Source organism: Trematomus bernacchii, unplaced genomic scaffold, assembly GCF_902827165.1.
Source record: "Trematomus bernacchii unplaced genomic scaffold, fTreBer1.1, whole genome shotgun sequence".
Taxonomy (NCBI): Eukaryota; Metazoa; Chordata; class Actinopteri; order Perciformes; family Nototheniidae; genus Trematomus; species Trematomus bernacchii.
Genome location: NW_022987749.1, coordinates 584 through 17,500, shown reverse-complemented (window position 1 = coordinate 17,500; position 16,917 = coordinate 584). Strand labels below are relative to the sequence as shown.

At 40.8% G+C, this 16,917-nt stretch overlaps 1 protein-coding gene and 1 long non-coding RNA gene across 2 annotated transcripts in view; both read left to right on the top strand.

The window, feature by feature from the left end:
- LOC117496495 overlaps positions 1-16,537 on the top strand; it is a 22,261-nt gene extending 5,724 nt beyond the window's left edge. Inside the window, exons 5-9 of the mRNA XM_034148169.1 lie at positions 13,836-13,925; positions 14,021-14,049; positions 14,284-14,331; positions 14,539-14,622; positions 16,279-16,537. Of these exons, the coding sequence (XP_034004060.1) occupies positions 13,836-13,925; positions 14,021-14,049; positions 14,284-14,331; positions 14,539-14,622; positions 16,279-16,461 (434 nt within the window). The 3' untranslated portion in view covers positions 16,462-16,537. The remainder of the gene's footprint in view (positions 1-13,835; positions 13,926-14,020; positions 14,050-14,283; positions 14,332-14,538; positions 14,623-16,278) is intronic.
- LOC117496498 lies at positions 10,602-11,477 on the top strand. Its single transcript, XR_004557291.1, has 3 exons — positions 10,602-10,698; positions 10,898-11,003; positions 11,128-11,477. It is a non-coding gene; the product is annotated as an uncharacterized LOC117496498 (long non-coding RNA).
- Positions 16,538-16,917: the final 380 nt, after the last annotated feature.

Here is a 16,917-nt window from a genome sequence, read left to right as displayed (position 1 = left end):
AGAGCTGTGCATACACACAAGGGGAGTTAGTCGGTTCCTAAGAGCCAGCATGCGGGACCGGGACTCTGGGATTTGTAGTCTTTCTAGTTGCGTATTTTTCATAGTCTTATATTTCAACAGTTTTACGACAAACTGTGACTTTTTTGACATGGAAATTATTATTTAAGATTGACAAACATCATATGTGTAATTCGTGGCACAATTCAAACGGGATCCAAAGATACGTTTTCTCTCCCCATTGACTTCAATACATAATTTTTCCGAAATAAGGTCCCATGGGTCGGAGGTAGAAGGGCGGGACTTCGCCTCTCTATAAAAAAATGTGTATAATATATATGATATGTTCCTTTGTTGACTTGATGTCAGGAAATGTATTGATCTAGTGTTACCTTTCAGGGTTTCTGCTTTTTTTTGTTTGTATTCTTGTCAATTTTCTTTCCAAATAAAACAGAAATAACTTGAAATATAAAGTTTTGTAATACTCATTGCTATTAACAATAGTATACCAATATTTATAATTATTATTACTATCAGAAATACGACATACTGTAACAATAAATATAACATTTAAAAATGAAGTCAATGAAAATAACTTATACAGAAAATGTCTCGTACTAGCTATTAACAATAATACTAATTATGTATTATTTACAGACAGAAATGTAGTTTTATTTCACTTTTTAAGCTCGGAGCACAAATTGCTTTAGTTATACGGCATCAGAAATATGAAATACCTCCTCATATGGAGAGAAGAGTGTCCTCATGAGGAAGTTCACACCTAATAGGAAGTTGATGTATTTCTCAAGCCGGCGTTCACAGTTGAGAAAGTGCGAGCAAGAGAGACCGAGAATCACGATGGCTGAAATCAGATGATTCAAATGATGTTTTACTGCTTCAGATTACAGGTAAGGATGTTATAATATGTATAGATAGGTGACATCACACACTTTATTTAAACAATGCTACTTATATCATTCATTGTCTAACCTTCATTTAACTCAGACAGCTAAGTTTGTTTATTTTGACCATAGTGATTTTATTGGACCCTTTTAAGCACCATCATCTATTTGCTCAAAAACCATACTCACAATATCTTTATAATGACCTGTTATTGGGAAAATGTGGCTCGGAGAATTAAGGGAAAGATATTGGACCTCCTTGTATTCTTGTCTCGTGTGAATGTGTTGTAAAATACTTGAAGTGCTCGCTACAGAAAAGCCCTTTTTAACTGCAGTCCACTTTCCATATTTATTTAAAGTTATTTCTCTGTCTTTGTCTTCTCAGGGGTAGCAACCAAACAGCGTTTCATTGTCAAAGAAGGAGTTGAAGTCACTTTGCCTTGTAACAATGCAATGGGGAACTGTGAGGGAACTTCATGGCTCTTTAGTGATTTAACAAGAGAACCAACAGCAAAGCTGGCTAAAGGTGGGCAGATTCAGCAAGGGGCCAAAGCTAAAGCAGACAGACTGAGTGTTACGGATACATGTTCTCTGGGTATAAAGAAGGTCACAGAGGAGGATGCTGGTAGTTACTTCTGCAGACAGTTCAGATCAGGAGAACAACAATATCCAGACTCTCGTGTTTACCTGTCTGTTGTTAACAGTGAGTATTTACATCATAGTGTTTTCAAACTGTCTCTATTGAACAATACTCTAAAACATTACAATGATTACAGTGATTAAGTTAATTTGACTCTTGTTGTTTATCTCCATCTTCAGTGACTGAACATCAGGACAATGATGAGGTGACGTTACTCTGCTCTGTGAAGACATATGAACGGTTTAAACTCACAGTGAAGTGGCTGCTTCAGGGTCAAGATGTGGATAAAGATCACAGAGATATGAAGACATCACAGTCTCTCTGCTCTGCCTCTGTGACATTTCCGACTTCTCTTTTTAGTTACACAACAAGGTCTGAGTTGTTTACTTGTGAAGTAACTGATAAGAACACAAGAGAAGTACAGGTGTTTCTCTTCAGCCCTCAGTCCTCAGGTGAGAACATGTTGAGATGTTTAAGTTACTTCCTCCTCTGCCAGCGCGACCCTTAAGACTTCACATTTTATTTACACATCGAAAAAATATGATTTGTTGAATTCTAACGGAAAACGGGTATATTTGATTTTATTTGATGATTTTAAGTTTAAGGATTACATTATTATGTCTCATTAAGTTTCGTCAGATGTTAAACTTAAATGTGTTTGTATATCTCTGTAATGGTCCCCAAGGACAAGGTAGTGACTAACATCCATCTCTCTGACTCCTTCTGCAGCCTACATTATAAATGTCAGACCAAATAATAATAAAAGAAAACATGTGAATTCTTTGAGGCGCAGGATTTGAAATGGTCCAGTAAGCTGCAGCCGAAATATTTTAAATGTTTTTTCTCTCAGTTCCAGATTGGTTGAGGCTCATCATCGTGTCTGTCGGTTTAGCATCGCTCATAATAATTGTGGTGACGGTCACGATATGGACGAGAGCTAAAGGTGAGAACATTCACTGAAGTCATTTTATTTAAATAATATTAGATAAAGCCGGATTGAGACTTGAAACTGAAGTTTATTTCTTGTCTTTCAGGGAACAGAGCACAGACGGATGATAATGCAGTGAGTTTCTGAATAATCAACGCTCTGTGTTATTAGTATTTCAGTCTTTACAATAAGAATGAAACAGTACTAATTGTATTATTTATTATGTTAGTGATTGCTGCAAAAGAGGTGATTTACTTCTTCCATTTGATATCAGTTCTCAAGTGTGTTGTGTTTATTTGTACAGGTGCATAATGATGAAGATGAAGGTGTAGTGACCTATGTGAAAACGTTGGAGAACCTTCTTGCTTCCATCAGACTCCACTGATCAACAAGCTTCAACATCAAAACAAACTCATAAAGAGAAAAGTTTAAAAAAACGAGTAACATAATATTAGGTAGTTTCCTATTTGTTGTAAAAAGTAAGTCTAAATTGGCTTCAACTTTATAAAGAAAAAATGTTTTAAACGTTTTATTCACTTTTCTTTGTCTGGGTTTAAATTAACTTTAAGTCTTTTAACGATAAGTAATAGTTAAATAATCTATGAAAAAAGATTGCCCAAAACTTGTGATGTAATCGAGAGTAGTTCCTTAATGTTGAAAAACGTCAGTTTAAGGCTCACATTTAAAACAGTTAATATAATACGTTTTTATTCCTTTCTTTTCCAGGTTAAGCTTTAGACACACACACACCACACACACACACACACACACACCACACACAAACACACACACACACACACACAGGTTTCAATGAGCTTTCAGCTTCAATAGAGTTCTCTTCATTATTACTGAGTTTTATCAAAATGCCAAAACGTGTAACATTATCCTGAATGTTTTTCTTTGTTGTTGTAAAATGTTAACTATACATAGTGTTCTACTTAGACATTTTTAACATATACATTAATGTTATGTTAAATCTCTTTGTGCACAAAAAAGAATAGCTTTTCATTTATTGCATTGCTATAAACATGTTGTTATTAGATCAATTTGTTTTTGTACATGTTACTGTTAGGATTTGAATGAGCTTCCAGCCTAAACTAATTCTATATTATAACTGAGAATTATATAATCTGTAAATTAAAGTTCCTAATCCTCACTCATTGCAATGTGGAAGGTTATTTCTTTATTGCATTAGATATGATTTCTTAAATTCTGCAAAACTGAATTATTCAGGATGCAGAATTTCACACAGCTCTTTGTTGATGTTACTGTTTGTTACTGTCCCACACCAAACCGGACTCTAATTATTTCTGTGTAACAGAATCCAGAGAAGTTTCTTGTTCACATTTCAGACACATTCCCAGTTTGCTTCAAATCAGGTTAGAGATAGAGAATATTTCAATGGTACCAAAGGATGCACGGACAAAGGAGGGAGTTCCCCAAAGGTCGTTTCGGGAAAACTCTTGTTTTCAAACTTTACATGTACTTTGTATATAGACTCTTATTGCACTATTTCACTATTTTCACCATTTCTATTTTGTATTTACTTGCACTATTTGTTCTGTTTTTCTGTTTTCTGTGTTTGCTCTGTTGGAGCCTGTGACTTAATATTTTCATCGTCATGACTACACTGTAGCTATGTACGTATGACTATTAAAAGACTTGAACCTTGAACATGCTCCAAGAGCTCAGTTTTGTAATGTCTCTCACTTTCATTATTCAGGTGTCCTAAATTCTTCTTTTTTTTAAGTAAACAAGTCATAAACATGGTAAGGTCGTGAACTTTGACCTTAATTTAAAAACAGCAGTGTGTGCTTAGTAACAAAATAAGCCTAAGCCACTAGTGACAATTGCAAAAAATGTGTTAGTTTGAAACAATTAATAATAATACATACCTTCATCTCCTCTCGCCTGGACTACTGCAACGGAGTTCTGTTCAGGGTCACCAGCAAAGCCCTGGACAGGCGTCCAGAACTCTGCAGCCAGGCTCCTCACCCGCACACGTCACCCCCCACCCTCATCCACCTTCACTGGCTCTCCGGTCAAGTCACGCATCAAGTACAAACTCACTCCTGCTAACCTACAAATCTCTCCACTCACTAGCCCCTGCATACATCTCTGACCTACCTCCAGCCCTAAACCCCCTCTCGTCAGCTGCGGTCCCTCCGACACAGGGCTGCTCTCCATCCAAGCTGAAAATACTTGTCGACAGAGCCTTCAGTGTCGCAGCCCCCACCCTCTGGAATTCTCTCTCCTCTGCTATCAGGAAGGCCGACTCTCTGGACCCTTTCAAACAAAAAACTCAAACACCATCTGTTCACTCAGGCCTTCGACCCCAGCTAAAATGCAGTACCCAGCAACCTGTTTTTTCAACCTGTATCTGTGTGATTATTATTATTTGGTTGTTTTGTTATTTTATCTCCCATTGTAAAGCGTCCTTGGGTTCCTAGAAAGGCGCTATAAAAATTGAAATTATTATTATTATTATTAATTATCTATTCCATAAGTTTTAATACGACTACACTCTGACAAAAGAGACGTTCAGAGTTTAAAAGAGGATATGCTCACAAAGCCAACCACATAGAATATTCAATATTGTGATTGATTGTGTGCTTGTCTACAACATACCACTACACCCAAGCTCACACAAGCTTTGTAAAATCTCCCACTATTATTATTCAGATGTCCCAAATCCCTTTCTTTCAAAAGTCAACATGTCAGAAACATTGGTAATATCATGAACTATGACCTAAATTAAATCATCCGCATGAGCATAGCAAGACCCCAGGAAGTGTGACGGACGTTGAAACAAATGTTTGGTAATGGCCAAAAGGTTGGGTACTACAACTTCTGTGTCAGTCTCAAGGTTCAAGGTTCTTTATTGTCAATCTGACATAGTTACAGAGTAATTATGTAGTTGAAAACCTTATGTCACAGGCTTCTCCAACAATGCAACATAATAACATAATAACAATAAGAGCATGAGCAATACAAAAATAATAATAGTTATAAAATGAAATAAAGTTATGATGTGGAATAGTGCAATAGAGTCTATATACAAGTTATTGGAATGATATATATATATAGGTATTAGATACATACTACTGAGTAGCAGATGAATGTTTGATGTTGTTTCAACAGTTCAATTTTTTAACAGTCTCACTGCCCGCGGGAAGAAAACTGTCTCCGAATCTTCTTGTCCTTGCCAGGATGCTGCGGTAACGTCTGCCAGACGGCAACAGAAAGAACAGTTTGTGGCTGGGGTGATGGGGTCTTTGATAATCCGTAGTGATTTCTTCCTGAGCCGCTGGGAGTAAAGGTCCTCCATGGATGGCAGCTCCGTCCTGGTGATGTTTCTGTGCAGTTTTCACCACCCTCTGTAAAGCCTTACGATCCGAGGTCGGTGCAGCTGCCGTACCAGGCCGTCATGCTGCCAGTCAGGATACTCCTCTATCGTGCACCTGTAGAAGTTGCAGAGTATCCTGGAATCCATTTTGAACCTCCTCAACCTGCGGGGGGGAGAAGAGCCGCTGTCGAGCTTTCTTGGTGATGGTGGTGGTGTGAAGAGACCATGTCAGGTCCTCAGTGATGTGGACCCCAAGGAACCTGAAGCTTTTGACTCTCTCCACCGTAGTCCCATTGATGGCGATGGGGGGTGTGTCCTCTCCCTGCTGCTTCCTGTAATCCACAATCAGCTCCTTTGTTTTGCTGATGTTGAGATGGAGGTTGTTATCCTGGCACCAAGATGTCGGGTTTTCGACCTCCTCTCTGTACGCCGTCTCGTCATCCTCTGTGATCTGGCCGATGACGGTCGTGTCATCAGCAAACTTCACGATGGTGTTGGAGCTGTGTGTGGCCACGCAGTCGTGGGTGAACAGGGAGTAGAGGAGAGGGCTGAGCACTGCAGCCTTGAGGGGCACCGGTGTGAGAATCAAGGTGGAGGATGTGATGTTCCCACCTGCACTGCCTGGGGTCTGCCCGTCAGGAAGTTCAGGATCCAGTCGCAGAGGGCGCTGTTGAGTCCGAGGTCTCTGAGCTTGATGGCCAGCTTGGAGGGCACAATGGTATTGAATGCTGAACTGTAGTCAATGAACAGCATTCTCACTATGTGTTCCTGTTCTTCGGGTCCAGGTGTGAGAGGGCAGTGTGGAGGGTGAGGGCTATGGCGTCGTCAGTGGACCTGTTTGCTCTGTAGGCAAACTGCAGGGGGTCCAGAGAGTCAGGAGGGAGGAGGTGATGAATGATTTGACTAACCGCTCAAAGCACTTCATTATGGTGGAGGTGAGTGCTACTGGGCGGTAGTCGTTGGGGCAGGTGATGATTGTCTTTTTGGGGACAGGAATGATGGTGGAGTGTTTAAGACATGTGGGGACTACAGACTGCAACAGGGACCTGTTGAAGATGTCTGTGAACACCTCTGCCAGCTGAACTGCACACACCCTGAGAACACGGCCAGGGATGCCATCAGGTCCAGGAGCCTTGTGTGGGTTAACCCTTTTAAAGGATGTACACACATCTGCCCTATTTAAAACAAAAGGGCAGTGTAGCTCCTGGTCCCTCTGTACCTCCACAGCCCGGCTGCTCTCAAAGCGTGCAAAAAAACTGTTCAGCTCATCTGGGAGAGATGCGCACGCAGACACTCCCGCAGCACCCCCCGCTGCTCCTTTGTAGTCAGTCATTGTCCTTAGTCCCGCCCACATATTCCTAGTGTTACAAGCCTTTGAAGTCAGATTCCACCTTTTTCTTTGTACTGTCTCTTTGCATTTTTAATTGCTCTCCGGAGATCATACCTAGACTTCCTGTACTCCTCCAAATCTCCCGCTGTGTGCGCGATAGTGCGCGCTTTCAGTTTGCTGCGCACATCGCAGGTTATCCAGGGCTTTTGATTTGGGAATGTCCGTACAGAAACCTTCGGTACCACGTCATCGATGCATTTCCCAATGTAGCAGATGACAGTGTCCGTGTGTGTGTTGATGTTATTGTCCTCAAACACACTCCAATCCGTGGATGCAAAGCAATCCTGCAGTGCCTCATCTGACTCCTCGCTCCATCGTTGTACTGTTCTTGTAATCGGTCTGTCCCTTTTAAGTTTCTGCTTGTACGAAGGCAACAACAGTAGTGAGATATGGTCTGATTTGCCGAAGGGAGGGCGAGGGAGAGCCTTATATCCATTCCGGAAAGGGGAATAAACATGGTCCAGTATGTTATCCCCGCGCGTCGGGAAGCTGATGTGTTGGTAATATTTTGGTAATCAGTCTGTGACATCATTGGGCCCAACATCCTTTTCCCATTGACTTACATTGGAAAAGAGATGTCTGCAGTGGCGGCCGGCCCATAGGGGCGCTAGGGGCGCCGCCCCCCCTCTTCCCACATGTTTGATTGTCATTCAAATTAAAAAATATATTAAAAAAATATATATAATTTGTATTTGTAATGAACAAGGTAAATATTATATAGTTGGTATCAGTAAAATGTATAATCTACAATAAAATCTCGTTTAAAATTGTGTTACGATGTCTAAAGTTACTGATAAGTCACATGTTTCCTGCCTGGCCGCAGCGTGTATCATTACCATGGGTTGCGGTCGAATAGTCCATTTAGCTTAGGAACCTTCCTAACGGAGTGAAATGACCCGGAAGTCCCTCAGTGGCAGCCATGATAAGTGCCGTTCGAATTCTCTAAATGAAAGGAAAGGAGGTTTCAAACTTCCTTTATAACCTCCTTTAGCTTAGGAACCACTGGACCTCCCTAACCGAAAGGAGAGGAGAAAATGCTGCCCCACAATGCCTTGCGGCCGCCGTATTTGCCATCACACATCAGTCGGCCGTTCACGGAAAACAACCGATTATGAACGAGAAATGATATCATGAAAGTTACAGTGCTTATTAAGCATTTTAAAACGTATGTGGTAAGTTGCCAAAGTGCTTTGTTTTGAACGTTCATCAGTATTATAATCAAAAAGAGAAATATGAACGTTAGTTTTTTACTGAAATGATCAAATAAAGTCAACATTTCACAGTCTTTACTGAGCTGTGTGGGGTGTTGTTCAACTTTTAAAAGATGTTGAATGGTGATATACACAGTGATAGATGTTAAGGACTAACGTTTATAATAAATACATTTGTATTGATTTTAAGATCTTTTCATACAGTCATACGTATTGGGATCATTTGTATTAATGTGGACCGGAGGGAGAGGGGTGACGAGCATAAGTTTCACTTTCCTTTTTTATTTCAATTCCAACTTTGGTCATGAAGAATATGTTTCTCTGTTGTCCCCGTTCATAAAGCATAAAACAACAGCATCAGAGCACGGTGCAGAGTCTCTAGATGAGTTTACAGTAGTCCCTCGTTCTTATTAAACATCCATGTGGTAGTCCGCTGTATAGAAAACTGTAGTTTCCATAGTTTCCCCACAGCAGCAGGCGCACATTTATGACCTCTGCTGGCGCATCATAAACACGTCGGATAGTGAAAGTGCAGTCGGATTCTCTAAAGTGCCGCAGTCTCTTCTCCTAAATCCTTTTGAATTCTCCTATCCACTATCCCTTAACCCCATGACGTTTCACTCAGAGGTCAAGGAATAGACGATAGGGTTAGAATTTAGGCGCTGATTTTTGGACTATTCGACCGCAGCCCCTCTCTCGTCTGGGCACTAAGAAAGGAGCCCTCAGCCAGAGCAGCAGCAGCCAACACATTGCTGACTGTTGCTATCTGTAAACTATGCCGCCGAAACATAATTTCAGCCAATCAGTGTCGTCAGATCTGATGGTCATAGGGCGCCAATTTCAGCGCCCGATGCAGTTCTGTGAGTTGTTTGGAATCGTATCCAAGGTGACGCTACGTAGTTGATGAGGATGGCTGCGTGTGCAGGTGGAGACTCCGGACCTCGGTCCCCACCCAATTCCGTCCAAGCACTACTATCAAATCCTTTTGAAAGGAGAAGTTTGGGAGAGAAATTGTTGGTTAAAGACCTTGGACCGGACCAACCCGATTTGTTTATTTAATTTATTTCCTTCTTTTCCTCCAGATGTTGTAGTTCTCTAACTGGCCTGTTGAGGGCATCCTCTGCCTTCCTTAAACCTAAAGATCTCCATCTCTCTCTCACACACACACACACACACACACACACACACACACACACACACACACACACACACACACACACACCACACACAACACACCACACATATAATGTTCATATTTAGTCTCCTGATTTTAAATGGGAATTAAATCATTTGAGTGTTCCCAAAGCACCAGTGTTCTGCAGTTTGTGTGGGCCTACTGTACTGTTGCACAGTTTATACTGTAGAAACTATGTCCAGGACAAGGTATTTGAACGTTTTGGAAGATTCATAGCTAACCACACTGAAGATTATCTCATATTTTTAAGCCTCAATTTGTCAAATGTTTTTGCAACTAAACTTCCTTAAAAGAAAAGTACTCTTGTATATTTAGGACATCATGATTGCCACGAATGACATGCAGAAAAACATTGAATTAATGATACTAAAAAACTAAATCTCCTTATCAGGATATATCAGTGTGTCTGAAGGTTTCATACAGCAAAGTTAGTCAGAAGGCAAGTTGTAGTAACGTTAATATTTTCTGTGCATTTTTTATTCACTTTGCTCCTTGTTGTCTCTTCAATTTCCCATTGCATTGAGAATTAGTTCTTAATTTGCAAATACTATCCCCAGAAAGTTTGGAAATGTGGAATAGCATTTCAAAAGCACTGTGTGAATACAGGTTGTGATTATAGACGGAAAGTATGAGACTCTGAAACACCACGATACACAGGAAATGTCATGTGGTTAGGGTGGGTGGGTGAGTAAAGTCGTCACAAACACTCAGGTCTCAGATTATACTATAAATATTCCTTCTGTGGGATTATTATCATTTTGACCCTAGAGCTAATGTTGTTAAATGTGTCTTTTATATCCACTCTGAACCACATCTGTTGTTTGAGCATTGAACATTCAGAGAGATAAAAAGCTGATCTGCTTTTGACCAATTCATCCATTAAAAGAGTGATTTTAAAAAAGGACTCACAAAAAGGAAGTGACATTTTATTTAAAACAGGAAGTGCATCTTTCTCTCTTCTACAGAGTCATTAGTTCAGAGACGTCAGTTGAGGGCGTGAGAGCGAGAGACAGAGACGCAGAGACACGATGGTTGAATTGAGACGGATTAATACGACTTTAGTGGTGATACTGCTGCTTCAGTTTACAGGTAAGGATGAAGAACACATACATGACCTAAAGAAACTTTAACTCAGCACAAATGTAACAGTACTACCTGGATCTACAATCGTTATGAAGGGGGAACAACAATAGAGCTGATTCATCTTGGGAAGATAAGTACAGATGGGATTAACAAAGCTGAAGCAGACAGACTGAGTGTTACAGAAGAATGTTCTCTGCTTATAAAGAAGGTCACAGAGGAGGATCGTGGTCGTTACACCTGCAGACAGTTTCCAAAATCAGGAGGAAAACAACAAGGTCCAGACTTTCAGGTTCTTCTGTCTGTTATTGACAGTGAGTATAAACATCATAATGTTTTCCTCTCTTACTGTCAATATACTATAACAATAATTATAATTACAGTGGTAAAGTTAATTATACTCTTGTTGTCTTTCTCTCACATTATCTCCACCTTCAGTGACTGAGAATAAGGACAATGATTATGTCACCTTGTTCTGCGCTGTGTGGAAATACAATGAGTGTCAGCACACAGTGAAGTGGGTGTACGAGGCTAATCAGAGTGGCGTGGAGATAAGACCAGCTCCCTGTTCATCCATAGTGACATTTTCTTCTCATCTTAATCAAAAGTCGCTGAAGTGTAACGTGACAGTTACTAAGGACTGGAGAAACTCTGCTGTGTGATGCTGGACCCCCAGAGTCCTCGTGTCAGAAAACGGGGTACATTTGACTTTATTATTTTATTACGTCTCATTTGTTGTCTTCTGATATTAAGTTTGTTTGTATCCTGTTGTGTTTGTTATTTAATTGAATCCTTCACCAAAAGGAGGGATACCAGAGGGAGAAAGATCAAGAGGGAGAAAAGAAAGGTAGAAGCTCTACCGCTCTCTCTCTCTCTCTCTCTCTCTCTCTCTCTCTCTCACACACACACACACACACACACACACACACACACACACACACACACACACACACACAACACACACACACACACACACACACACACCCAATCAGAGCAGACTGGGCTCTGGTTTCAGACAGAGGGTTGAAAAGAGGTGCTGCAGCACAGGCAGTATGAGAAAAAGAGCTTTTTGAACATTATAGCATGGAGACATGTCCCAGGAGAGACACTACATTACTGATATACACCTGAACATTCAGCAGGAGAGGACTCTTTAAAGTAGAGGACACTACATACTGATATACACCTGAACATCAGCAGGAGAGGACTCTTTAAAGTAGAGACACTACATACTTGATATACACCTGAACATCAGCAGGAGAGGACTCTTTTAAAGTAGAGACACTACATACTGATATACACCTGAACATCAGCAGGAGAGGACTCTTTAAAGTTAGAGACACTACATACTGATATACACCTGAACATCAGCAGGAGAGGACTCTTTAAAGTAGAGACACTACATACTGATATACACCTGAAACATCAGCAGGAGAGGACTCTTTAAAGTAGAGACAACTACATACTGATATACACCTGAACATCAGCAGGAGAGGACTCTTTAAAGTAGAGGACACTACATACTGATATACACCTGAACATCAGCAGGAGAGGACTCTTTAAAGTAGAGACACTACATACTGATATACACCTGAACATCAGCAGGAGAGGACTCTTTAAAGTAGAGACACTACATACTGATATACACCTGAACATCAGCAGGAGAGGACTCTTTAAAGTAGAGACACTACATACTGATATACACCTGAACATCAGCAGGAGAGGACTCTTTAAAGTAGAGACACTACATACTGATATACACCTGAACATCAGCAGGAGAGGACTCTTTAAAGTAGAGACACTACATACTGATACACCTGAACATCAGCAGGAGAGGACTCTTTAAAGTAGAGACACTACATACTGATATACACCTGAACATCAGCAGGAGAGGACTCTTTAAAGTAGAGACACTACATACTGATATACACCTGAACATCAGCAGGAGAGGACTCTTTAAGTAGAGACACTACATACTGATATACACCTGAACATCAGCAGGAGAGGACTCTTTAAAGTAGAGACACTACATACTGATATACACCTGAACATCAGCAGGAGAGGACTCTTTAAAGTAGAGACACTACATACTGATATACACCTGAACATCAGCAGGAGAGGACTCTTTAAAGTAGAGACACTAAATACTGATATACACCTGAACATCAGCAGGAGAGGACTCTTTAAAGTAGAGACACTACATACTGATATACACCTGAACATCAGCAGGAGAGGACTCTTTAAAGTAGAGACACTACATACTGATATACACCTGAACATCAGCAGGAGAGGACTCTTTAAAGTAGATACACTACATACTGATATACACCTGAACATCAGCAGGAGAGGACTCTTTAAAGTAGAGACACTACATACTGATATACACCTGATCATCAGCAGGAGAGGACTCTTTAAAGTAGAGACACTACATACTGATATACACCTGAACATCAGCAGGAGAGGACTCTTTAAAGTAGAGACACTACATACTGATATACACCTGAACATCAGCAGGAGAGGACTCTTTAAAGTAGATACACTACATACTGATATACACCTGAACATCATCAGGAGAGGACTCTTTAAAGTAGAGACACTACATACTGATATACACCTGAACATCAGCAGGAGAGGACTCTTTAAAGTAGAGACACTACATACTGATATACACCTGAACATCAGCAGGAGAGGACTCTTTAAAGTAGAGACACTACATACTGATATACACCTGAACATCAGCAGGAGAGGACTCTTTAAAGTAGAGACACTACATACTGATATACACCTGAACATCAGCAGGAGAGGACTCTTTAAAGTAGAGACACTAAATACTGATATACACCTGAACATCAGCAGGAGAGGACTCTTAAAGTAGAGACACTACATACTGATATACACCTGAACATCAGCAGGAGAGGACTCTTTAAGTAGAGACACTACATACTGATATACACCTGAAAATGTGCAGAAAGTTTCCTCTTTATCAACTTAATGCTTTTTTGAAAGACATTCAAATGAAGACTCAGTCAATGAATACATGATGGATGTGCTAACTAAGATTTGTAATTAACAGAAACTGATTCATTTGCAAAGTACGTTTTTAAAACTGCAGCTGAAATATACCTAACATTTTATTCTCCTTCCAGGTGAGTGGTGGTGGTACATCGTTGCGGCTGTGGGTTTAGCAGCGCTCTTAATAGTCATTGTGGCGGTCATCAGATGGAAGAAAACTAAAGGTGAGAGCATTCACTAATGAAATGTTACAATAAGACTTTTTGATAAACCAGAATTTTTACTGTGGAAACTAAAGTTGACTCTTTTGACTTTTCAGGGGACCGACCACGTATGGATGACAGGATCGTGAGTTTAACCCTTGTTTGTTGGTTGTTCTTCCAATTACTAAACTGACTATGGTTCTAAAATAAACAGTACTCAACGTGTTGCATTGAAACTACCTGACCATGCAAAAGTCTACAATCAAACTAGAAATGAGCTCAAGAAGCAGAGCACGTGGATATGCATTAACAGCAAGGCACACATAATAAGTATCCATTGATATGAATGTCAAACTTTAACTAGAGTGTATTTGTGCAGGAACAGGGCCTTAACCCTGCAGTGACTCAGCCAGGTCCAGAAAACACGGTGAGATTTTCCACCACACCCATCTCAAAGTTACACCCACTACTATCTATATTTGTTCTCCTAAATGTCGCAGTAAGAGAAGCGCTGTTTGATTGTGTTTCTCTAAACGGGTTCAACTTCCCTTTGCCACAGAGAAAAAGAGAAGTACAATGATGCAGCTAAACTGAAATGTGACTTTGCAACCATTATGTTGTCCTCCCTGTGTAGGCGGATCGTGAAGAGGATGTTTCCTACGCCTCCGTCAGCTACAGCAAGAACACCAGCAGCAAGAACACCAGCAGCAAAGCCCAGGTGAGGTTTGATGGGTTACACAGGTGTTGGAAGTGAAGGAACAAACAAGCACACGTGGTGTTGTTTTTGCTTAATGCATGCAGCATGCTAATCTCATCCATAATGCTAGCAGACTGACAGCAGGTGCTCTGCAGAGTGATGTATGTGGACTTGGAATACTGCCATATTGACTCCACTTTTATAGGAGTGGCGTAAATGCATCAATCCCCTAACTAACTGCACCAAGGTCACATGATTTCACGTCACCAACGCTTAGTTTAAGGAAGCTAATGTTTGGCACACACACACACACACACACCACACACCACACACCCACACACACACACACACACACACACACACATACACACAACACACACACACACACATAGACACACACACACATACACACACACACACACACACACACATACACACACACACCACACCACACACACACACACACTCACACTGACACTCACACACACACACACACCACACCACACACACACCACACACACACCACACACACACACACATACACACACCACACACACACACACACACACACACACTCACACTGCACTCACCACACACACACACACACACACTCACTCACCCCACACACACACACACACACACACACACAACCACACCCACACACCCCAACCACACCATACACACACTACACACACTCACCTCACACAAACACACCCCACACACCCATCACACACACCACACACACACACACACACACACACACCCACACACACACACACACACCACACACACACCACCCCACACACACACACACACACACACTCACACACACACACACATATACAAGTACCAATCAAACCTATTAATTCTAAAATCTTACTCATTCCATAACACTTTATTACTATTTAACTATCTACTGATAAGCGTGTGTAATCTTTGCCATGATCCCTATCTTAGATCAGCATCTCAGCATGCTAACATTTGCTAACTAGCATTAACTGAACCAAAGTCCGTACTGAACTGGGAAGAGGCGTTTAGTTACGCTGCTCCGAAGCATGGAGCCAGCTTCAAACTGAGCTGAGACTCAGAGAGCTGGTCTCAGTAACACACTAGAAGCTACTCTAACTGACCTTGAAGCAGGAAGCTGTGTCTGTAAATGCTTTGGCTAAACTTGGTGTATGACTGTGTTGTGATTGTGTGTTTTAAAATGGTCTGTAACTGTGCTGTAACCATTCTTGGACCAGGACTCTCTTGAAAAATAGATTTGTTATCTCAATGAGACCTATCCTGGTTAAATAAAGGTACAATAAAATAAACACAATGCACAGACTTGCTGATGGGCATTGGCAGTATTGAAATCTATATTTTGACCAGCAGATGGCTCTGGATTAAAAAAGCTAAAGGGCCCATTTCATCCTGAGAGCCGCATGTTATGGATTTCGGAAATACATTTAATAACTGTTGTAAAAAACACACAAATGGCAAAACTCCTGAAGGCGCTACTGGGAAAATAAGGAGATCACCTTTTTTCATTATGTTGTGTTTTGTAGGTTTTGTTGGATTTATTTATTTTGTGTTGTTTAATGTCAGGTTTCTTAGCACTGTCTTCTTTCACCTTGAATTATGCCGTGTCACATCATGTTGTGCCATTGATGACTGTTCCCTTTTGTTTCCCAGGGTCAGAGTAAGGAAGATGATGAAGAAGATGATTTAGTGACCTACAGCACGGTGAAAGCTCCTTCTTCTTCTTCTTCTGCTGGAGCCTCCGCTGATCCCAGTAGCCTCTACGCTACCGTCAACAAACCAACAAAAGAAGCGGTGACAGTTACAGCTCATGTCGAAACATTGATTTCACATTGAAAACCAAGTATTTTTTATTCTGTGAGGCCCTTTAACTAGAAATCCACTCACTGTGTTACTGATATTCATTGATACCTTTGGGCAAATTGTCTCCGCAGTTAAAATCCTGCAGAATATTGAATATCTATTTGTATAAATGTACATAATCCCAATGCTCTTGCCAGATTAAAGACAATGTTATTGATATATGAAGGAGCTCATCTGCATACTGTATGGTTGTTATTGTTAGTGTGTAAATATGAAAGTAGCTTTTTTGGGTTATTAAATTAACATATAATCACTTATCTTTGTGTTCATCTATTTGTATGAACATCTTCAGGATGTATTGCTGTAGAAGCCTTTCTGCCCAGGAGGGGGTGCTGTTTCAGAGTGTAGAAAGTAGATGTGGAGTCAGCTATGTGTTGTTTTCTGATAGAGAGGTGAAGACCCTCCGTTCCGGGGACCTCCATGGGACCT